At 42.6% G+C, this 23,041-nt stretch overlaps 2 protein-coding genes across 3 annotated transcripts; one reads left to right on the forward strand and one right to left on the reverse strand.

Annotated features, from left to right (window-relative positions):
- Positions 1-1,462: 1,462 nt before the first annotated feature.
- LOC308111941 (cytotoxic granule associated RNA binding protein TIA1-like) lies at positions 1,463-13,939 on the reverse strand. 2 transcript variants are annotated; one of them, XM_080467080.1, is made up of 12 exons: positions 13,727-13,939; positions 12,879-12,975; positions 12,112-12,210; positions 11,203-11,257; positions 10,759-10,846; positions 10,219-10,294; positions 7,067-7,175; positions 6,882-6,977; positions 6,542-6,626; positions 6,000-6,138; positions 4,345-4,496; positions 1,463-2,944 (listed from the first exon to the last, which is right to left on the reverse strand). In XM_080467080.1, exons 1-12 carry the CDS (start codon positions 13,750-13,752, stop codon positions 2,806-2,808), a joined length of 1,161 nt encoding a protein of 386 aa, XP_080323206.1. In that variant the 5' UTR covers positions 13,753-13,939; the 3' UTR covers positions 1,463-2,805. The 2 variants fall into 2 exon arrangements, with proteins under 2 accessions (XP_080323206.1, XP_080323207.1); XM_080467081.1 differs by lacking the exon at positions 1,463-2,944 and adding an exon at positions 3,640-4,264.
- A 796-nt stretch (positions 13,940-14,735) lies between these two features.
- Positions 14,736-21,017, forward strand: rchy1 (ring finger and CHY zinc finger domain containing 1). Its single transcript, XM_080468113.1, has 9 exons — positions 14,736-14,807; positions 15,066-15,185; positions 16,999-17,114; positions 17,219-17,297; positions 17,381-17,425; positions 17,517-17,575; positions 17,861-17,890; positions 18,826-18,946; positions 19,335-21,017. Exons 1-9 carry the CDS (start codon positions 14,757-14,759, stop codon positions 19,665-19,667), a joined length of 954 nt encoding a protein of 317 aa, XP_080324239.1. The 5' UTR covers positions 14,736-14,756; the 3' UTR covers positions 19,668-21,017.
- Positions 21,018-23,041: the final 2,024 nt, after the last annotated feature.

Raw genomic sequence — 23,041 nt, forward strand, 5'->3', positions numbered from 1 at the left:
TAAATGTTACTCAAGTTGCATCATGCGAAGTGTAGGATTTACCATCAGCAACCATCTTCTCCTTCAGTGCCGTTTATTAGGCTGTTGAAGTTCTATAAATATCACATAATGTAGAATTCAGTACGTTTTTCTTGAAATATCCTTCAAGTTAAATCAAATTGCTTTCAGGTTTAAGTTTTATTTCCTTTTCTTTCTAACACAGGTTCAGAATGATGGATGCCACATAAAAACAGTGAGGATAATTATAAAATGTATTACAGGCGAGACACATGTTCTAACAAACTGAAGCTCCGCTCTGCATGTCCTGTCATGAACAGTCTATTTGTGTTTGGTGAGTCAAAAGAAACACTTTCAGATGTGAAATTATGACCATTTGGTGTCAGTTTCCTGCTAAATCGGGTGCAAATAATACCTAATTGCTGTTTAAATGTATTCATGTGTAACTGGGAAGTGGGAAACTTCCACATTTCAGTTAGAAATACATTTAAATACCGTCAAACTAGAAACTTCCCAATAGGAAATCAGGAAATTTTACAATACACAATAAACAGTATTTTATGGCAGCAGTGGTGTAGTGGTTATAACACTTCTGCAGTTTTTACTGTATTAAAAGGGGATACAATCAGACGCCAGGAGCTCAGGAATACTTATGAAATCTTTTTTTTTCCTTTTTTGCAAAACAGACAGACATGTCCACTGCTAAAATGATTCACCTTACAGGGCAGCTAGGGACAGTTCCTCAGCAGCTCAGACTCTTTCACTAATCACTGATGTGGAAATGCTTGTGACTGTTCTCGCTCATCTGTGGCGCCACCTACCTCCCCTGCATGTGTTCCCACAGCTTTGTCTTTACTCGCATCAGCAGGAATTCTTTTACAATCCATTCAGGTAGTTTGTATATATATATGTGTGTGTGTGTGTGTGTGTGTGTGTGTGTGTGTGTGTGTGTGTGTGTGTGTGTGTGTAATCCACATGCAGCCTGCACTGTCCCACTCTTTTAAGAATCCGGTTTGTTTTGGGGCTGCGGAAAGGAAACTGGAGAACCCAGCCAGAAACCCATGCACGCACAGGAAGACCATGCAAGCTCCACAAAGGGGCGGCGTTTGTCGGGTCACCGCTTCACCTGCAGCCTCACTCTGAAGCCCATTAACGCAGCGCTTCTCAAGGTATGGTAGGGGGCGACTGTCCGTCTTTGCATTACCCGATAGTGAAGTGAAATTGATCAACTTTATGAATTAAGTCTAAAAATTAAACGACCCACCTGTTGAAAGCATCCTCCCTTAACTTGACTCACGAGTTGTAATAAAAGTAGAAGCTGAAAACATTTGGAACGCAGACGTCAAACTACAAGATCTCACTGAAAGTGAAGTCGGTAACAGTCGGTCCATCTGCAGAGGTTTTATGGCTTTTTTTTCTTCTTTCAAATCCAAACACCTCAGTGAGAAAAAGGCAAACACGACATGCGGTTTATGTGCATTAGCATTTTAATTGGACAAAGCAAGAAAACATTGATTACAGTAGCAGAGTCATCAGTTCTCAGGGCGAACACCTTTCTAAACAAAAGGGTCTGAAAATATCCATAGGCACTGCCTAATCAAAAAGAGAATCTTATCAGCTAAAAGAAACCAGCTCTATAAGGCAACAGTTACAATGTAGGCCTCCCCATTTCTCTGGCAAAAAGAGCGAGTTGGAAATCCACTCAGATCATTTCTTTTTTTTGATATAAAATACTGGCGTCTCAATAGATATTTAAAAAACATCAGGTGTCAAACATGATCACCCTTTAACATTTGAGTTGTGTTAAATTTTAAGTATGCACTGCATGGCAATGCTGTCTTATCCCTGCATGGAAGAAACGTATGCGCGCTCGTGTGTGTGTGTGTGTGTGTGTGTGTGTGTGTGTGTGTGTGTTGCACTGTCACCGTCACAGTGGAATAGTGCCACTCTGCTACGTACAATGTCGGAGTTAACTGTCGAGTTATCAAAACAAAAAAAAAGCAAGCACCCACAGTTAACAGTAGCATTTTACTTACATCGTTTCAAATGAATGAATGAATGAATGAATGGTTATTTACATGTGGCGAAAAAAAGAATTGAGGCCGTCTGAGAATACGGTGGAGAAATGGAATGCAAAGAAAAAAAAAACTCTTGGTTGTCAAATTTGTTTAGCAAGTACAAGAGAGGAAAAAACTGTGCAATATTTATCTGCCCTTACAGAGAAACAGCAGTGGCAACAATCCCTGCAATTGATTTTAATCCGAGAGGAAATTAAAGGAGAAATTAAACAGGATTTCCATTCCTCAATGAGAACCGAGGTTCATAACTTAGCATTACTCACTTCCAGAGTTTCTTTACAAAAACAGAAGAGGAGACGCACCTTGTTGTGGCTCGTCTGCGAGGGAAGATGTGAAAATGGAAGCAATTTGTAAAACCCAGAAGAACGAGAGAAAAAAAAAAAATCAAAAAGTTTCTCCTTTACAGTTTTATACTCATTTACAGTTAACTTAAAAATGGTCCGAGCCCTGGTTCACGGCCAGTCTTGCCAACCACAGAGGGTGTAAATACCTGCATGGGACAAATCGCTGTTCCCTGGCTCCCGTTGACTCAACGCCCACCCCCCACCCACCCCACCCCACCCCACCCAACGAAATCCCATGTACATCTCACAGGCGTCACCTTTCATCAGGTTCCACGTCCCAGGTATAAAGTCTGAGTCCTGCCACAAGTGGAGGGGGGTTGTGACGCCCTACAGCCGGGAACCGGCTGACGGTTGACAAAAGAAAGCTCTGCCACCCTGCCCACCTATCAGTGTGTGGGGTATCCTGCGGCTCCCATACCGGGCTGGTTCGCTAGCATACTGCCATTCAATCCCTGTGTGGGCTCCATAACCCCACCGTTACTGATGGCGCTCATGCCAGTCCACCCAGCACTGGCCGGTAAGTGACTGCAAAAAAAACGAAGTAAAGAGGGAGAGGGGGAGAGAGAGAGAGAGAGAAAATGCCAGCAGGTTAGAAGAGACTAGGCGAGAGGGAGGCAAAGGGAACGGTTTGTATTAGAGCTACTAGAATCTGGACAGGCTGGAATGAGAACGAGAAGGCAAACGAGAGTTATCAGAGGTTGTGAGGGTGAGGAAGGCTGGGGAGAAACAAAAAACCAAACAAGGAAGCAAAGGAAATGAACAAATCAGACAGAAAGTGGAGGGCATGTTTGGAGGGACGAGAGGGGAAGTGTCGTTTGATCATACATGGGTGAACAAGCAGACAAAGAGCATACAGGCTAAAGCGCAGCAAACTAAATAATCCTTTCCACCCCCCCACCCCCCCACCGCTAACGCCACGACTGGAAACCAGCCGTGGATCATCTTTGTTTCTCATCTCACACCTCTACGTTTGGCCCCTGAAGTCAGATCTCCCCTCGCTCACACGATGCGTTTTAAAGCAAACTGAAGTCTAAACTCAGTGTGGGGGATTAGACAGCTTATACAGTCCTAGCTTCAAAATTCAAGTGTGAGAGAGGCCTGGCCTCGGTCGGAGGATTTGTGCTTTTCACTGTACATTCGGCTTCGTGTCACATTTCCCTCACGCCAGCGTGCAGAGCCCGTCTAACGCAGCTGTTCGCCAAGAACGTTACGACTGCGAGCAACGAAAAGGCCTCTCCTTTATTTCTTGGGTGTACACAACAACACTGCACAGGTTGTCTACATTAGAACAAAACAAAAACAAATTGAACATGTGTGCCGACATTCAAATACAGATCGCAATGAACCAATGAAACCAAAAAGGAAAAACAAAAAGCTCTGACATGATTGAAGACATACAGAAAAACTGCACAGCCTGAGAGAAGACAGTCGTTACACACAGGGAAATGTAGTCTTCATCTGAACAACCAACAAGGGAAAAAAAAAAGAAGAAAAAAAAACTGTCTGCGAGCAGTAGGTTATTTGTTTCTCAGTCAATTAAACTTCAAATTCAAAAAAAGGTGTTCAGTGACTTTCAAGATCTTTTTTCTTTTCTTTTTACAGACAAAAAAGAATGAACAGAACAAAAGGCTTCACGTATAGGATGTGATGTGCACAGTGAACAGTAATGACACACCGAAACTATTAACTTTTCTTTTTAGTTCGGATCGTTCTGTATGTCTGTTTGTAAATTCTTCTGGAGAGGATCAGGGGAGGAGGTGGGGTTGGGAGGAGGGAGGTGACGGCTCCCCCCTGTGGCCAGATCTGGCTCTCGCTGCCCTGGTCTTGAAGGGAGGGGGAGGGGCTCTGAAGATGTTGGAGGAAGATGAGGAGGAGGAGGAGGCGGCGGCGGTGAAGGGGAGCCCTGTGCACGTCGTGCTACTTACTTGAAGCCCTGCTGGTTCCATGCCTGACCGTAGACGCCGTAGGTGGGGACCTGCCACCCGTTGGGGACGTACTGGCTGATTTGGGGCCCGTTGCCGTACCACTGGCCCCACTGGCCGTAAGGCTGGGCTGCAGCGAAGCCCATCTTGTTCTGCTGCAGAGCGCAAAGGAGGGAAAACCACGTGTATCAGAACAGCAGCAGACCAAAACAAGATAGCAGCTGCCAGTCAAAACAGACGACAAGGAAACTTATTAAGATTCTCATGGTAACGGCTCTCACTTTATGGTGTCAGACACTTTCTTCTTTTTCCAAAAATGGCGATTTTAGAGAATCAAGCTCCTCTTGTGAGGTAGCTGCTCTCGGTTTCAGGTAGAGGCGAACTGATTTTCTACTTTACGATCAGGTTTTAAACTTCCCTATAGGTTAAAGATCATAGTTACGGCTGGCTGAGGTCACCCTGGAGCTTTTTTAAATAAACTGCTGAGGGTTTAGATCTACGTTACATTTGACGTGTGAGTCTGTCGGCAGCAACGACTCTAGTTTGCCATCTAATGTCAACTTGTCTAAAAAAAGAAACCAGTTCAGTAGAAACCTGCCACCCCTGAGTCCCGATCTGAAAACGCTGGTCAGGGTTTCCCCAAAAACATAATGCAAGATGGTAATGTTGTAACTGGTGTTGTTATTAAAACTGAATTAATTCTAGGTTGGGGTTTGTTTGTTTTTTTGAATCTATGAGAAAAGTTACTTTATTTTCAGGCTGTAAACTTAAAGAGCTAAGGATAACCGCCTGGACAAACCTTAGCTCACTGAGCAGTTGGTTGCAAATGTTTGTTTATTTAAATTACTACCATAGAGTGCTATGACCTTGAACCGAAACGTTTGGATTTTGAACTCCTAACTTACTAGACATCCACACCAACACCACCGTGTGATGCATGATGGGAATCAGGAGTCAACGAGAAGAAATATGGTCGATTTCACTTACAGCACAGGGAAAACTGATGATTTCTAACACTGGTTTGTTACAGGGGGTTTTCACACATGGATTATGTTTCCATGACGACTGAACACAGCGACATGTTTCCATGACTACTGAACACAGCGACATGTTTCCATGCATATGATCATGGTTCCACGATGACCGTCTTGTCTCCATGACTACTGAACATGATGAGCGTGACGTTTACGTAGGTACGACCTGTTTCCTTCAGGGGCTAAATATAAAGCCCTCTGTTGCACCACGGCATCGTCTTTTCTTATGTGCATAAGACTGTTGGATATAATCTGCATTTATTTTTTTGGTATTTTAATCCACATCACAGTGAGTGGCGAGTTCTCGTCCATCCTACCAAACTGTACTTGGTCACAAAAGTGAACTGGGTTGACCTAAAAACGGCGGGTGCAAATACACCCTAAAATATCCGCCTGTGCACAATATATTTAGATCCAGTTTGCTCTCACGCTGAAATACACTCAAAACCCCTTCAAGTGAAGCACATATAACCCTCTTCAACATGAAATGCATGAAATGAAAGTGCTGGAGTGGTTTCATTTAGAACACCTCCTCGGTTGAGGAAACTAATCCTGATGTCCAGGCTACATTTAGGTGAACACAAAACCATCAGTGTTCTATAGGCTTGTTTCTGGTGTCCTTACCTGGGGCATGGACATCTGCTGCATCGAGTTCATCATATCTGGAGTCTCTTTACCCCAGTAGCATTTCACTATGTGTCCCTCTATTGAAGAGCCATTCACGGACACGATGGCATGGGCCGCCGACTCATGCGAGTTAAACCTGGACAAAAAATAAAATGATGGATTGACAAAGTGAGCGAACACTCGGCAGCTGCAAACTGTGAAAAGAGGATGAATAATAATTATGGGAACAGAGGACGAGTGAGATGATCGCTGTAGGAACGCAGCGAGGCAGGCGATCTGGATGTAAGGAGTAACATCTCTGTCCCATCAATAGTTTTTAAAATGTAAAGAGCCATCCGATTCTCTCTATTGAGGAAAATTTAATTCATCCCGTCATAAAAAACCCTATTTGGTTTGTACACATAGAAGCGAGGGGTTTTGTTGTACTCAGGACCAACACAATAAACAGCACAGAATTTAACTCTCAAACTAGGTTATTGATATTCCTAATAGTTAGCACAGTACTGACTACAGGTGGAAAGGGAGAAATGCACTTGTACCTCACAAATGAATAGCCTTTGTCTGGAAATACTCTGACTTCCATGATTTGTCCAAAGGGGGAGAAGGTCTGTCTCATCAGTTGCTCTGAAACAAAACAAAACACAGGAAATATTAGATTTTGTTTCTGCATACGTTCATTTCAGACACACGTGCTGAATATGTAATCTATTCCCATCGTAGACCATTAAAGCAATGAGTCGTCAGAGCACGCTCACTGAGCCGATTAAACTTGAAACATTCAGCTTTTTCTATTCGGCTTCATTTGGTTCAATTTATGGTCCATCATGGCTGACTGTGGGAGACGGCAGGTTACACCTTGATAGGTCAGCAGCTCATTACCTGTCAGGCCTGTGCTGACACCCCCGCAGTACACGGTGCAGTTACTGGGACTGGACTGGCTCACTACTTCGTCAAAGGATAGGTGCTTCGAGTTACCTGGAAGAAAAGCAGAGAGATGAAACACACGTTAACCCATCATCACGACATGTGAAGCAAACCAAAGCTGCACGTCGGTGACGACTCACTTTCATAGGTGGTCTTTGGGGCAGGGGGCTTTCTTGTGGCCCAGTTAGTTCGAATCTGTCTACCTCCTAACCACTGACCACCCATGTGCTGAATGGCATTCTCCGCATCCTGGAACAAAGAGAGAGAATCTGCTTATTCTTTGGAACTACGAGCTCACAATAACAATATCTAAAAATAAAACAAATTGCTTTTGTAAAACAACATAATCCCCAAAAATGAAAACTTTGAAAGTGCCACAGAAATTCCCAAAAATCAGGGCGCTGTGTGGGGCGTCAACAAATCAGAACACAATGACTTTCACAGATTTAAAGTTACTCTACTAGAAAAATCTTTGAAATATACTTCACATGAAAGGCATCCCTTCTGCACAGAGAATGAAGCAACACAGAAAAACCAGACCATCAACACTCATTTCCAACCCCCAGTTTCCCAAATCGACCACACCAAAGTGGAAATGTTTACAAACAAACCAGAATTTTAAGCCATCAAACTCTGTTGACGTTTTACAAACTGACATCATCTTCAGAAGCAAGGGTTTCTGGGATATCAAAGATGGCGTCGCGGCCGCTCCAGTGAAAATATCAACGTTTGACAGATTCAGCATGAAAAAAAATCCAGACTTTCTCAAAGGAAGAGTTTTCAAGCCAGAACAGTCTAACATGTTGTGAAACTGATCGGTAATCGTTTTCCCAGTGCAAATCCAGATCTGGAGAGATTAAGTGTACAAACGGGATCTTAGACACGATGCTTCTGGAATCTTCTGGAGTTTCCGTGACCACAAGACGTCAACAAACCCGGGTATGTTCTGCAAAATCTAAATGCTGGAAATTCGTGTTTTTATGAGTAATTACGAATTTCCTTCAGAAAGGTTTTGACAACATATTAAGAGACGTATATCAACAACTAAAAGTGGCTCCTAAATATTTAAATTTTTCCCGTATGGAATCTGGTAGATTAACTTTAATCCTTCTGGAAAGAAGCGATGAAGAGTGCGATCTGGATTAGTTGTGGGTTTATTATACTGACGTTGTGATGACATGACTGAGTGGGGTCAACATTGAAAGGTGGATGAGATGAGGCGACTCTGCTCCCCATGCTGAGTCAACATGTTTCATTTAACCCCAATCCCACCAAGGAGAGTTCGTGGGTCAGAGTGAAGATGAAGTCATGAAAGAAATGTCAGTACAAATAGGCCAGGTGAAAACCTAACGGTGACTATCTGAATCCTCAGGTGGCACAACATGGAACACTCGTCATTCTGCAGTGAAAGTTCCTACACAGGATCAAGAAAACTTTGAAGAGCAGCAGAATATTCACTCAGTCCAGGACACTTCTTCAAACTCTTAAAATAAAAAATCAAATAAAAAGTCCTCAAGTCTTTAGAGATGGACTCAAGGGTGGGATTCTGTGGAAGCATTCCAAACAATCTCATTTTGAACATCTTGAATGCTCCAACCTCCAGGCTGAAGAGCACAAGAAGCAATTCTATTACAAACCACCTGTTGTGACAGCGTGGTTTGAAACCCAGTTACCTATGCGATATACACCTACACAGTTTGGGTGATTTGCACATCTTAAGACTTCCAACAGTTAAAACATGTTTACAGAACCCAACCTCCAGACAAAATTTGCAGAGAGGAACTTCCGACGCTATCAGATCAGCAGCTGAACTAATGTAATCAACTTTTAAACATGCAGTCAATTTAAAACAAAATTCCCAACTAAATATTGAGTGTGAACGATTAGCACATGATTGGGTCCTGTTGTAGAATAAAAACTACTCAATTAGTTTAGATATGGAAAGCACTGACAGAAGAGTGGAAATGTAGCCTGGTGTCCTCAGGCTTCACTTCCTGAAGCTTTTCAATAGAGTTGAACCCAAACATTGTTGTGATGAGCTGCGTTATCTTCTCAGACCGGAGGCCTACACTACGCAGTGGGATTTCTCTTTGTTGAGGTAACTTCAGGGTTAAACCTGGGTTTTCTGTACTGCGACACTAGTTCACTTCTTACCAGGGTAGAAAAGAGATCAACCAGTATGAAAGCTCTCCCTCCTGACCAATCAGATCTCTTGTAAAATGACCTGCCCATCCTTAGAAGATCCTGATTGGTGAGCAGATAATGCATCTGAAATAATGAATTTAATTGTTTTGCACTTACAGGGGGGCGGAGCCTTAAAACAACTCAACGGGAAATATAAACTGAACGAAGAGCACTGAGGAAGCACTGCCTGTGACGTTAGAGAGTGAAATGGAGTGATCACAGTGCCGTCAGTTGTCAGATGAATTCACGTTGCATAATCTCACACAGTTGTGCAATAACAGAGTTGGTAAATTTGTGTGAGCATTTCTTCCTGGGTTTCGCTGCGGCATCAGTGTTGTGTTTGGCGTGGACGATGATTGAAGTCTTTAGATTTTTTATTATTGTCTGCTCATCCATTACGCAAGCTGCTCTGCAGGGTTTGTGATTGGTCGGCTGCTGCAAGCACCACTCCCTTTGTGTGCGTGCACACTGATCAAAGACGGGAAAGGCCTGGGTTGACCTACAACGTGATAATCTGCTTCATGTTAACACTTAACAGGAACGCAAATGTCTGGGTAAGTCAACCCGGGTAACAGAGAGATATCCCAGGTATGTTAAGCCTGCTTCATAGTTTAGGCCTCAGGTAGGATGGAAGTGGGTAAATGATGTCAAAACAAAGTAGCACCACCAAGAGCAGCAGGTTAATATCTAAATGAGTGAAATGTGCCTCTGCTTTGCTCCAGTAGAACCATTTCTGACCAGTTTTGAGCCCGTCAGTGTACTTACTAGCCAGTTTCTTCATTTTCCAGTTGAAAACACTGAAAAGCTGTGTTGTATTTGCAAGAGAACATCACCTTATTCCTTCTGTGTTGTCTTAAACCAGCAGTGAACCCAAGTACTGCTCTTCGATGGCTCTGTAGCCCCGACTAGTGGTGGGTTGTGGTAACAATTAAGCAGCGTAGCACAGGAATGAATCACTAATAACTTTAACTGACATTATTCTGCCAAATTGTGAGACAGCAGATGTTTATTTCTTAGCTGATTGATTCCATTCGCCCCGAGTTGCAACCAAACTTCTTTGGTCAGTTTGATTTTTGCCAGATAAACTACAACACAGTCACTAACTTACCCATTTGTTGAAGAAGGACACAAAGCCATAACCTCTAGACTTCCCTGTAGCCATGTCTTTCACTACACGAGCATCTCTGTGGACAAAACACAAATGAAGCAGCATTTTAAGAAAAAATGCAACACAGCAGGAATCCTGACTCATATTTAACCAACATTTTCAATTCACCTGCACTTTGCCCGAAATTACTGTCTCAGTTTAATGCTGATGAAATCATGTTCACTCAGCCACAAAACTTCAGAAAGACATTAAAACTAATGTTTGCATAAAAGCTCAAATCAGTTGATGATTTTTCTTTCCCTATACATTATTTGACCATAAACTGAATCAACAGTTGATTACACCCCACCGTTACGGAAACTGTTTCAACTGAAATGGAAATTCTAAAACCCTCAAAAGGATCGAGTCCTCTGGGGACGCACTCATGTGCCATGATTTGCTTCCATTGTTTTCCTAATAAGAGTATTTGGTGTGTGGCAAGCGAACTGGACTGCGGTCGATCCCCGACTTACTAATTTAATGATTCAGTTTGAGACTTACGATATCCTGCCAAAAGGGCCGAAGGCAGCTTTGACGTCTTCTGTGGTTATTTCTGGGCTGAGGTCTCCAACAAACACATGAAAGTGATCTAAATGGGAATAAAAAGATGGATTAAAATACAAAGTCGGCTTTAAACTCATTTCACGGGTTGTTACTTATTTCCGGAGATAAAGAGCTCCTGGTAAAAGTGACATACATAATGTAATGACGCGCTTTCTATGAAGCGTGGATGCACTTACATTTATATACAATAACTGTGTGTAAATACTTCAGTTTTTCCCTGAAGTGTTTAGTCAATATAACATGAAAGACACTGAACTGCCATAACTGTACAAATAACACTCAGGTTATTTCCTCCCTCTTAACTTAGATCAACGTTTCTGTCCCGGTGACTCAAACATCTGTCATCAAACATTCGTCCACAACAAACAAAGTCACACTCACTACTTGTGTCTTTTTTCTGGCTTGTCGGCGTCGTGGCCCAGTTGACTTTGACCTCCTGCGGACAAGGGCAGAGAGAGCACAGGCCAGGTGGAGTATGTTTACATCAAGTAGTAAAGCCTCCACTGTCGGGTGAATGACTTGTAGGCTGCCGTGAATGTAAACCAACTCTGCAAGATTTACATTTGGTATAAGAAGGTGCCATAACACTACAATACTTGTGACTGCGCTAAACGTGTATGAAACAAACTGAGGAGCAGATCAGTGCATTATTAAAACACTGAAGCCAATAAACACAAATGCATCTAAAATAGTGCGATAAAAGGTTACGATACGTCTGACGCACCCAAATGCTGCGGTTGCTCAGTTCAGCGACGCAGCCATTTCAGGTTTATGTTCTCACACTGAGCTCATTACTGCGCCATCCAGCACCAATTTAATATTCTTTTTATGAGGCCTGGTGGTCTTTAAAATGTTGAAGATTAAAACGCTAATGGTTGCTCCTTTGCTCCTCCCTGACTTCACAGCTTGCAGAACTGAATAAGAGATTTTCTCTGACTCATCTGACTCTTCAGTTGAAATATTGATGCAGGACAAATACTGGAAGATGACACCATGTCCCACAACTAGATTTCTGGCTTTCAAAATATCCACGTTTGAGGCTGTAATAGTAAATATTCTGTGATATTCATCTGGATGGAGCAGTGTATCCTACTCATTAATAAACATAGTAGCCACTCATCTCCGATCTTCACTTTATCCAGCATATGGAGTACACCATAGGCAATTAACAGAGTATTCCAAAAGGCACCAGTCAGCTTGATTTTGTTTATTCATATGAAGCACACAACCTACATGTCCAATACCCAGCACCCTCCCGTCCCCACTCACCCTGTAGATACGATAGCTTACCTTACCCATTATTTTCCTTCCATTCATGGCTGCCAGTGAGGCAGCAGCATGCCTGTGGTCATAGAACTCCACAAAGCAGTATGGGTCATTTCCAGCCGTCTGTCAACAAGGAAAATAGTAAGATAAGATTTGGCAGGTGACAGGACCCACCCAGTGCATGTAAAGGCTGAACTGCCATGACGAGAAAATGATCCACTGTCATTACATGAACACACTCAACAAGAAACACTGGAACAGCAAGGGGAGGATAAAGTCTGTAAAGTTGTGCAATGAGGATTAACAAAGAGCAGCGGTCTGGTGGTTCAGTTTAAAACTGGAAAACTTGATTTGGATAAAAAGATTTCAGATGAATGTAGACCTGGTGATTTGTCACATCTCACTTTTGGAAGACTGTTAAACAAATAGTATAGATAGCTTTTGGTATTTTTTGTATCATTATTTATACATGATCTTAAAACAGGACTTAATTTTATAAAGAATAAAGTTGTCTTAACTGATTGATATAAAAACAATGACTCGGAGCTGCAGAAACAGATTGCCAAAGGACTTGTAAATGAATAAACCACCGCACAGACCACAGAATACCTCCAACAGTGGCACAGCTGGCGGTGAACATGTGGGCAGAGCAAATCAAAGCACCTTTCATACAGATGCCCTGATGTGACGTTAAGATCGGGGACAGATCCGCCAGACGTCGTGGGTACAACCATGAGTGAATGTTTTGACTTCCAGGAGCAATCACGGAATTAAAACGGAAAGACACTCACATCGACGATCATTTTACAGCTCTTGCACGGTCCTATCTGTGTGAAGACCTGCAAGATGAGGGGCTCGGTGACATCCCTGGACAGATTCCCCACGTACCTGCAAACATGGGGAGAGATGAGAGTGGACTGAGTCTTTGTCAAACAGGAAGTAGCACGCAAACAAAGGCTAGTTAAACGGGCTAGCTCGCATGCCACAACAATCCCTTAAATCGGCGTGAAAGCACAAATGATATAATGGGTGAAAACTCCCGGGGAGAGTCTCCGGTCCGCACAGACCACAGGAGAGTGTCCTCTCCCGGGCCGGAGCGGTCCCGGACCGTCTCTCCGAGCGTTGACGTGGCTTGTCCGCCAGCTAGCCACACACAGCTAGCCGGCTCCAGCGGGCCTCAGGCTAACTGCTGCCAAGTAACGGTTCTACACAAAATCCCCTTTTCACAAGTAAAAATCAGACAGTGTGATTCAGATATTGGTGAAATATAACGATTGTAGTGAATATGCTCCCCACGCCTCGACAACACGTTTATTTGGACAGAAATGACTCGCTGGACGCTTATTTGGCTAACGTTAGCTTCCACTAGCTGGTAGCTCACTTTCGATCTGTGGTTCCGTCTATTTATATCAAAACCTCACTTTGTCTTCACATCGACACATCGAGGACATTTTCTCACATTCGAACGTGTTACTGAGGCCTTGTAGATAAATAGGGTGATTTAAATACTCATATGTGTCCTACTACATGGCCTTTGCCGCTTTTAATTGAAACAACAACGTGGAAACGTTTCCAGCAGCGCAGCACTTAGACGAAGCCTTCCCCGTCCAGGACGTAGACGCGCCCTGGCGATACTCACAAGGTTCTGGGCTGGTCGTCGTCCATCGTCAATGTTCCGCTGAGATCCCTTTAATCCAAATGGCATACAAATGGCTCTCGCCTGCACCGGAGCGGGAACGCGGGACGTGAAAATGGAGGGGGCTAATATCTACGGCTTGACGACGGATCCGTGGCCAAGTCTCCGCGCTCCGTCCCTCGCTCGCTCTCACCGCAGACAGCCTCCGTCTGATGCAAACAATAGGAAGTTGAAGATGGCGGAGGAGCGGCGTCAGCAGCGTCAACCTGCGCGCACGAGAGGAAGCCAGAAATCAAATCAACTCGCTCGCGCGCACAGTAAAGATGTGATTGTACATCGGACGGAGCTCGTACTGCGTGTGCCCGCACGGACTATGTGTTTTATTCACGTGCACACTGACGTCTATAATAATTTAACGGGTAAAGAGAAAGACACATCTGGACACATGTGGGAGTTCCGTGTAAAACATCGGTGTTATGAAGTGAAAAATTACATATGATAAATACAATTTTGCATTATTGTGGAAGAAAATCTATTCCCTTCAAGAGTGATTTAAGTTTCGAAATTTCAAGGTAAAAACAAAACCGTGCGCCGCCCGGGAATCGAACCCGGGTCGCAAGAATGGGAATCTTGCATGATACCACTACACCAGCGGCGCAGACTGGCGGTTTATAATCATAAAGTTCTTATGTATCCCTCACTTTAGCAGTTCATAGAGTTGGTGTATGCTGTTTAGACCAACTGGAATCGAATAAATTGGAATATAATACTTAATAAGTCCCAGAGGGAAATTCATATTAGGAAAATAAAATATAGATATGAAATAGGACAGGTTAACATTAAATCAGTAATATTAACGTGTACGTGCTCTATGGTGACTGGAGTGTAATACATTTAGACTAACTATATTGTATCGTTAGTAAAACTTTGTTGCAGACCTGCCTGCACCGCTTTTTTAGCCCGGCAGGTGGCGGGACGGCGTCTCGGAGTCGCTCCTCTGACTCGCATCTGCAGTGACAGAAGAAGAGTTGCCATGGCGTCTCCCGCCGGTTGCGAGCATTACGTCCGCAGCTGTTTGCTCAAAGTAAGTTTACATTAACTTTATAAACGTCCAGCAAACTTTTACTTTCCGTGCATGACGGAGACAACCCGAGAACCATTCAGTTAATTTAGGGAAAGAAAGCCGAGCGTCCGCGGGGCTCTGGTGGCTGCTGCTCCCACCTAGCTAGCTGGTTAGTTCAGGCTAAAAGAACTAGTGTCGATAAAGCAGCTGTGAATAAGTGCGTAGTGTCCACGACTACTCCGGCCCTGGACACACCAAACCAGATTGTCTGTCCCTCAGGCTCCTTGCTGTGGGAAGCTGTACGTGTGCCGGCTGTGCCATGATGCCGAGGAGAACCACCAGATGGACCGATTCGAAGTCCGAGAGGTGCAGTGCTCCGACTGCCTGACGGTGCAGCAGGTCAGTGAGGAGGAACAGCCTGGACTGGCTCCAGCTCCGAGATGTGTTTTAATAATCTGTAACTGAGGAGAGACTACAGTGACTGGCTCCAGCTCCGAGATGTGTTCAAATAATCTGTAACTGAGGAGAGACTACAGTGACTGGCTCCAGCTCCGAGATGTGTTCAAATAATCTGTAACTGAGGAGAGACTACAGTGACTGGCTCCAGCTCCGAGATGTGTTCAAATAATCTGTAACTGAGGAGAGACTACAGTGACTGGCTCCAGCTCCGAGATGTGTTTTAATAATCTGTAACTGAGGAGAGACTACAGTGACTGGCTCCAGCTCCTAGATGTGTTCTAATAATCTGTAACTGAGGAGAAACTACAGTGACTGGCTCCAGCTCCTAGATGTGTTCTAATAATCTGTAACTGAGGAGAGACTACAGTGACTGGCTCCAGCTCCGAGATGTGTTCAAATAATCTGTAACTGAGGAGAGACTACAGTGACTGGCTCCAGCTCCGAGATGTGTTTTAATAATCTGTAACTGAGGAGAGACTACAGTGACTGGCTCCAGCTCCGAGATGTGTTCAAATAATCTGTAACTGAGGAGAGACTACAGTGACTGGCTCCAGCTCCGAGATGTGTTCAAATAATCTGTAACTGAGGAGAGACTACAGTGACTGGCTCCAGCTCCGAGATGTGTTCAAATAATCTGTAACTGAGGAGAGACTACAGTGACTGGCTCCAGCTCCGAGATGTGTTCAAATAATCTGTAACTGAGGAGAGACTACAGTGACTGGCTCCAGCTCCGAGATGTGTTCAAATAATCTGTAACTGAGGAGAGACTACAGTGACTGGCTCCAGCTCCGAGATGTGTTTTAATAATCTGTAACTGAGGAGAGACTACAGTGACTGGCTCCAGCTCCTAGATGTGTTCTAATAATCTGTAACTGAGGAGAAACTACAGTGACTGGCTCCAGCTCCGAGATGTGTTCTAATAATCTGTAACTGAGGAGAGACTACAGTGACTGGCTCCAGCTCCTAGATGTGTTCTAATAATCTGTAACTGAGGAGAGACTACAGTGACTGGCTCCAGCTCCTAGATGTGTTCTAATAATCTGTAACTGAGGAGAGACTACAGTGACTGGCTCCAGCTCCTAGATGTGTTCAAACAACATGGATCTGTTCAAGTTCACAAGACTGAATATATTTATTTCTACTAAAATGATGTAGGAAATCTGAAAATAATAGTATCTGCAAGATGTTCAGGGTTATTAATGAAAACATCAGTGGACATTTCTTATTGTGTGTTTGTGAGAGGAAAATGAGACCTCTTGAAGGGAAATGTGCACCATCCATCATATTAATCCAGATCCATCCTTCTAAACCGCTTTATCCAAGGTTATGAGGCGCTGGAGTCACTCTGAGCTCACTAAGGATGATGGGATACACCCTGGACAAGACCCCAGTCCACCACAGGGAAACACAAAGAGACAGACAACGACACACATTCACACCGGGGCCAATTTTGCCTCACCATTAAACCCCACATATATGTCTTCGGACCAAACCAGAGTACCCGGAGGGCAACCCACACACACAGGGAGAACATGCAAACTCCACACAGAAAAGCCCATAACTGGATTTAATCATCCATATAATTCACACAGTGTATTGTGAGGCTATTGCTGATGACTGCGCTCCAGATGGGCTGGAGATCCGTCCCATGTATGCACTGCCAGTGGCCCTGAGCTGGATGAAGTAGTATTGAAGATCGATGGATTATCGTGAATGAAAAATATACAACTGTTGTGTTTCCTCATTCTTCTAGGCTCAGCAGGCTTGCCAACAGTGTCATGTGCAGTTTGGGGAGTATTACTGCGACATCTGCCATCTGTTTGACAAGGATAAGAAGCAGTACCATTGTCAGGCCTGTGGAATATGCAGGTAAGATTCCCCTATCTCAAAGGTTCACTAAAATCCACGAGGTGGTCTTTTCTTTCTTTCTTTATTTTTTTATAACTCATCAATCCTGCACTCTGTGTGTTCAGGATCGGGCCCAGGGAGAAGTATTTTCATTGTGAGAAGTGCAATTTATGTTTAGCTCAGGATCTACGAGGGAACCATAAGGTGATGATTTTGTCTGCACATGTTCCTGAGTCTTTCACTGCAGATCTTTTTCTCAGCTTCAAATTCATTTTCTTGTGTTTCAGTGTGTTGAAAATGTTTCAAGGCAGAACTGCCCGGTCTGTATGGAGGTAAAAACATGTGCCTTAAGAGCAGTGCTTCATCTTTATGTCATCTTTTCCTGATTGTAAGACTTTTTTTTTTTTTTTTTTTTTATTGCAGGACATTCATACATCCAGAATCGGAGCTCATGTCCTTCCATGCGGCCATCTTTTACACAAGTATGACTTATCAAACTCTGACAGGTTTCGTGTTTATTTGTTAGACGGATGAACTAATGCATTAATCTTAAGATAAATTCATTTCAATTGACTTTTGGCATATTTCTCTGCAGAATTAATACTTTTATACATTCTTTCAAAGGTTTTATAAATAATAGGTGTGAACTATACTATGTATTCAACTTTAAAGCAAAGATAAAGATCTGGATTATGTTTTGTTGTAACGTATCATGACCTTTGTGATAATGAAAACCTGGATATTAATGTGTTTGCTGACTCACACAGGACCTGCTTCGATGACATGGTCAGAACAGGGTGAGTACAGATTCTAATAATCGGCTATTCCTGTAGTCATTTTCATGAAATATGACGGACCTACAAACCATTTAGCTTCTTGTGGTAAAACAAATAATAATTATTTTAGTTTCCCTACTGAAGAGAAAAGAAACTCTATTACTGATCATCTTTTGCATGCAGCACGTGTGTCGGGGAATGATAGTGGGACAAATGTCAAAACAAAGCATGATTAGGGGGGGGGAAGCATTTTAAGTAAAATGGATAACATGGTCAGCTGTTTTGTTTTAGTTTTTAGTTTTTTTATAAAAAGGCAGCAGAATAGGCTGATATTCCATTAAGGAGTTCCTGCAATCTAGAACTAAAGTGACCATGAAACAGAAACGTCTCCATGAGATTAATAACTGATTCAATTTCATGAGCAAAAAGCACAAAAAATGAAACGTCTGTACTTTACAGTGAGCACTGATATTACCACATCGCCCAGTGGGGATGTTCTGTGTTCTCTAGGTCTTTACTTTCCCTCTTCTCAAGAGGATCTCGTATGAAATCACCTGCTGAGAAATATTATAAATGAACACTCGATCAGAAGAATCTAGACATCTTTAAATTGTCCTTAAATTTTAAGAGCTTTTTAACCATTAACTTATTTTACTGAGATTATGAACATAAATGACCAACTTGCAAATGTCACACATTACCTGTTTAAGTATTATTTTTAATTTATAGAATACAAATGACAAAACACACATTATTTAGGCTCCAGTCGTTGTTACTTAAGCTAAAACATCGGCTTCTGAGTTTGATAAATGTCTTTGTGGATCTGCTGCACATCCATGTGGATTTTCTCTGTGCATGTCAAACTTTGTCGTCAGCCACCCTTTCTGTTTCTCCTGCTTCCTGTTGGAAATGCACTGAATCACACCTCCCACATGTTATGTGCTCTTTGGTTTCAGAGCATACCGCTGCCCTTTGTGCATGCACTCCGCTTGGAACATGGAGGACCACTGGGATCTGATAGACAAGGAGATCACTCAGTCTCCGATGCCCACCGAGTACCAGGGTGCCACAGTTAAAGTAAGACCTTGAGAAAACTCTGTTGACAAAGAAAATCCAGGTGCAAAAAGAAATTAGTTTTTCCTCCTTGCATGCTTCAAACAGGCTCTTTACTTGTTTTAAAGTCTACAAAAATGATTCACGGTTAAAGTGACTCTGAAGCTGGAATTCCTTGTTTTATACAAAATCGAATCAGATTATTACCTGACAAACAGTACTGCACAACAGCACTGTGTGTATAGGTTCAAAGCTATCTTTAAAGTTAAAATTAAATTTGTAATTTTACCTTTTAAACTTTTCTAATCTGTGCTTTCTTCTACTTGTATTCTGAAGACCGTGAGTACCTTTTCTAAATCTGATTTGTCGTTGTTGAACCTCACATGTTGAGTTTCTTTATTCTTCTTTGCAGATAATATGTAACGACTGTCAAACCCACTGCACAGTGCCTTTCCACGTGTTGGGGATGAAGTGCACCGGCTGTGGCTCCTACAACACGGCTCAGGACGGAGGTCTCATCCAGCAGCCGCAGCAGCAGGAGGAGCAGCCGCAGCAGCAGCAGCAGCAGCAGGAGGAGGAGGAGGAGGAGCGGCAGCAGCCGCAGCAGCAAGAGCATCCGCAGGAGGAGCAGCCGCAGCAGGTGGATGCTGCCTACGAGACGGAAACAGACACGGAGCCCGAACAGCAGAATCAACAGGAGTCCTCCTCCCCACATGAGCACAACATTCATCCTCCCAACATTTGATCACTGGCTTCAGCTGTAAGGACTCTCACTGTGTAACAGTGGATAAAACTGTCTTCTTGTTTGGTCTTTAAATCCATGGATTTTCGGTAGCAGTTGCACTGAAGCAAACATTTTAGAAACACCGAGTTTAAAGGTGTGTTGTTATGACGTTACACTGAGTCAAAGTTTCAGAAAGCCCTCTGGTGAACCCACACCCACTGGCTGCACATGTGGACATCTTCATAAATGAGTTTCTATGTTTACGAAACTTGAGTTGAAACCAGGCTCCTTTTCCAGAATTCTAGTTTTTCATCACTTAATGTCTCGTGCAGGTGAAAGGAGGTGCTGCAAAGATGGGAAATAACCCAAACTGCTGTCTAACCGTGGCAGTGTGTGAACAAACTAGAACGTTAATGAAGGGAGTTCTTTGCAGCACTGTTTCATGGCAGTCTGACGTTTGGTTGGTGGAGTGCAGTGGTTTGCTCTCGCCTCACAGTGAGAAAATCCCCAGTTTGAATGTAGTTGGGGGCCTTTAGGTCAATCGGTCACTCAATGTGTGAAAGTTACTCTGAGTTTGTCCCGTGACGAACCGGCCAGCCTGGATTGGATTAAGCAGATTAAGATAGATGTTTATCTTCATAGGAATGAGGATTCTAAAATAAAAATGAACTCAAACCAGGAAGATCTCGTGACCATTGTATGTGAGAGGGTTAGTGTTGAAATAGTTTTCAGGCTCTGCATTTTACTCTCATACATCAGTCCAGGAAGTTAATCACTTCCACTGTGATTGAATCCATTCAAGTTTTATTAAAGTATGAAGAAGCAAAAGGGAAATATCTGAACTGCAAGTGAGAAACTGGTCAGTTATTTATTGCATAAATACAGTTCGACAGACGGTTCTTGTCTAGTTAAGTTCCCCACATCACATTCAGTTTAATGTCTTGTGGAATTCTTCAAATCAAGTTGCAGTTCAGTAACATTTAATGAATGTCTGACTTCATTTAAAAAGTTTGCTTCATAAGCCCATCAATTATAAATATTTTAATTGGTTAAATTGCGTTTGTATGTAAATGTTTGAATGAAATTGTAGCTGATCCCTTCACTGACTTTAACATGGGAAATATCTTAGTTGTGCCTGCTTGCTGTTTGACTGTGACTCAATAAGTCCTCCAGCTCTCTGCCCTTTGCTGCTGATGAACCTGCACACGTTTCACATCCAGCAGTGGTTTGATTTCATTACAATGATTTGTTTTTGTGTGTCACCTATTGTCAGATATGCTGACCTTTGCAGTTGCTCCGAGACTCATTAAACAAGATCATTTTACTGAATTGTATGTTTTTTTTCTGAATAAATAAGTATATATCATTCTCAACCACTTGTTTTATTACCAGCAAGTTCCAAAAGGTTTGTTTCATCATGCCTTGGAAAAATGTGGAGTTGCTTCAATTTCTGCAAACAACTAGTTACCCCATCATTTTTAAACTTATTCAAAGGGAATTGGGAGAAATTTCAGAATACAGCATGCTTAAAAGAAAAGTGCAATAATATGATCTGCAAGACGAGCATTTCCCATCGTCTTTCTACCAGCTCCATTTTAGAAACGTCAGTATTTGCACACGTCTTACCTGAATGAAGTCAGCCTGCATGATGGTAGTTTAGCTTTTGTAAATCTATTAGTTCATAAAGAGGACCAACATTTAGGTTTTAGAGAATGTTTTCCCTTTTGTTTGGTCATTTGTGCCTTTGCTTGGGGGACTCCAGCACATGAACGAATGTATTAAACTCATCAAAATCTGATTAAGCTGCTATTGGAGCTTAAAACTGGAAAATAGACCGAATTTCGTGCTGAAAAGCTTTACATTACCTTACTAAATGTTAGAAATCTTGAAATCCAACAATTCGGGTCCCTGAAGATTCCCAACAAACACAAACCCGTGGCGGTTGGCCAATAGAGGGCGCTCGCGTGTTTCTTCGAGATGTTGAGCTGAAGACGAGAAGTGAGTCTCTGATTATTAATTCTGTCACATCTCTTCTAATTCACCGTTTGAAAGGAGCAATTGGCTGAAAAGCTGGTCAGGTTCAACTTACTCCAGTATTATTTTTAAATGCACACAGAAATGTGTTCAGAATTTTGTTTCCAGGTTTGTTAGTTTATAACGTTTAGATATGCTCATATTTGACTGATAAGCTTTAAAAAGTTTATTTTGCACTTCCTTTTAAGTTTCTTTCAAAGCAGTATAATGCTTTGAAAATATACATATACAATTTCAAGCAAGTCAGCCCAAAAACATTAATTTTCTTAAAGGACTAATCAAGCCTCTGCTTGTATTTGTCTACATGTATGTTAGGAGTCTTAAGTGCTCTCTATTCACTAGCTGTTTAAAACTGTATGTACATATATACACACACACACATCACTGGGGCCCTCTCCATTTTAAAAAGGCAAGATTGTTGTGATGTGGTTTCTAAACACTATTTAAATGAAGTTAACTTTGGCTGAAAGTGAATGAATCATAATGAAGAGCCCCACCCAAGAAACATTTCAGTCACCACTGGTTACAACCCTTCCATTGCTGAACAATGGTCATGTGTCAACAATCCAGAAACATCAGGCTGCAGGTTTATCCAATACTGGTTTCCAAGTTAAGACATTTTTACAGAATAGTTCAAACTACACTACCAACTTTATGTGGAGATGCGTGTAATAAGGGGTCATACTATACAAAATTCACTTTGTTTTCCCAGCAATACTAATCATCCCCATACCTGGAACGACGCCCCAGAAGTGAAGGAAGTCTGTCCGCTCTCCCCCTGGCTTTTTTTTTTTTTTTTTTATTAAAGAACACTTGGGTCATTGGGGTTTAGCCAATCCAATCAAGGTAGGCCCTCCCTGTGACACCTCCCACAATTAGGCAGCTCTGCTCTGACACATGGCACCACAAGAGGAAGCACTTCCTCTTCCCAAGATGGGCAGAACCACTCCAGCTCACACAGACACTGAATGTAGCTCCTATGATCCATATTCAAATGGAGGAAAATTAAGAGGGTAGATTTGGAGCAAAAAGTTTCAATACAATGTTTTTGGACCAACAAGGACATTTGAAAGTGTTGAAAAGCTGCATTATATGACCCCTTTAGGTTTAGGATTTCAATCCAGAGCATTGTCATGTGAAATGCATTTGTTACTAAATAGTCACATCTTGGGGAAAAAACATTTCAACCCTGGTTCTGGTCCAAAACACAAACATCACAGGAAACTCTGGAAAATAGACTGGTTTATTTAAAAACTTCAAATGGCCATCATTTATCCTCCATCCACTTAAGAAGCCGCTTCCTGCAAAGAGAGAAAGAGTCAGCTTCACTCAGTAAAATAAAAAGACCACCAGTTAGATTA

The sequence above is a fragment of the Lipophrys pholis genome, assembly GCF_963383615.2.
Source record: "Lipophrys pholis genome assembly, chromosome: 7".
Taxonomy (NCBI): Eukaryota; Metazoa; Chordata; class Actinopteri; order Blenniiformes; family Blenniidae; genus Lipophrys; species Lipophrys pholis.

Bases quoted from the DNA above. Each gene is read 5' to 3' on its own strand.
- LOC308111941 (XM_080467080.1), bottom strand. From the start codon at position 13,752: ATGGACGACGACCAGCCCAGAACCTT. The intron at 6,978-7,066 runs GTGAGTCGTCAC...CTTTTCTTCCAG, and splicing joins CCCAAAGACCACCTATGAAA to GTAACTCGAAGCACCTATCC. The intron at 2,945-4,344 runs GTAAGTAGCACG...TTTTTTTTGCAG, and splicing joins TGGAACCAGCAGGGCTTCAA to TCACTTACCGGCCAGTGCTG.
- rchy1 (XM_080468113.1), top strand. From the start codon at position 14,757: ATGGCGTCTCCCGCCGGTTGCGAGCATTACGTCCGCAGCTGTTTGCTC. The intron at 17,115-17,218 runs GTAAGATTCCCC...CTGTGTGTTCAG, and splicing joins CAGGCCTGTGGAATATGCAG to GATCGGGCCCAGGGAGAAGT. The intron at 18,947-19,334 runs GTAAGACCTTGA...TCTTCTTTGCAG, and splicing joins ACCAGGGTGCCACAGTTAAA to ATAATATGTAACGACTGTCA.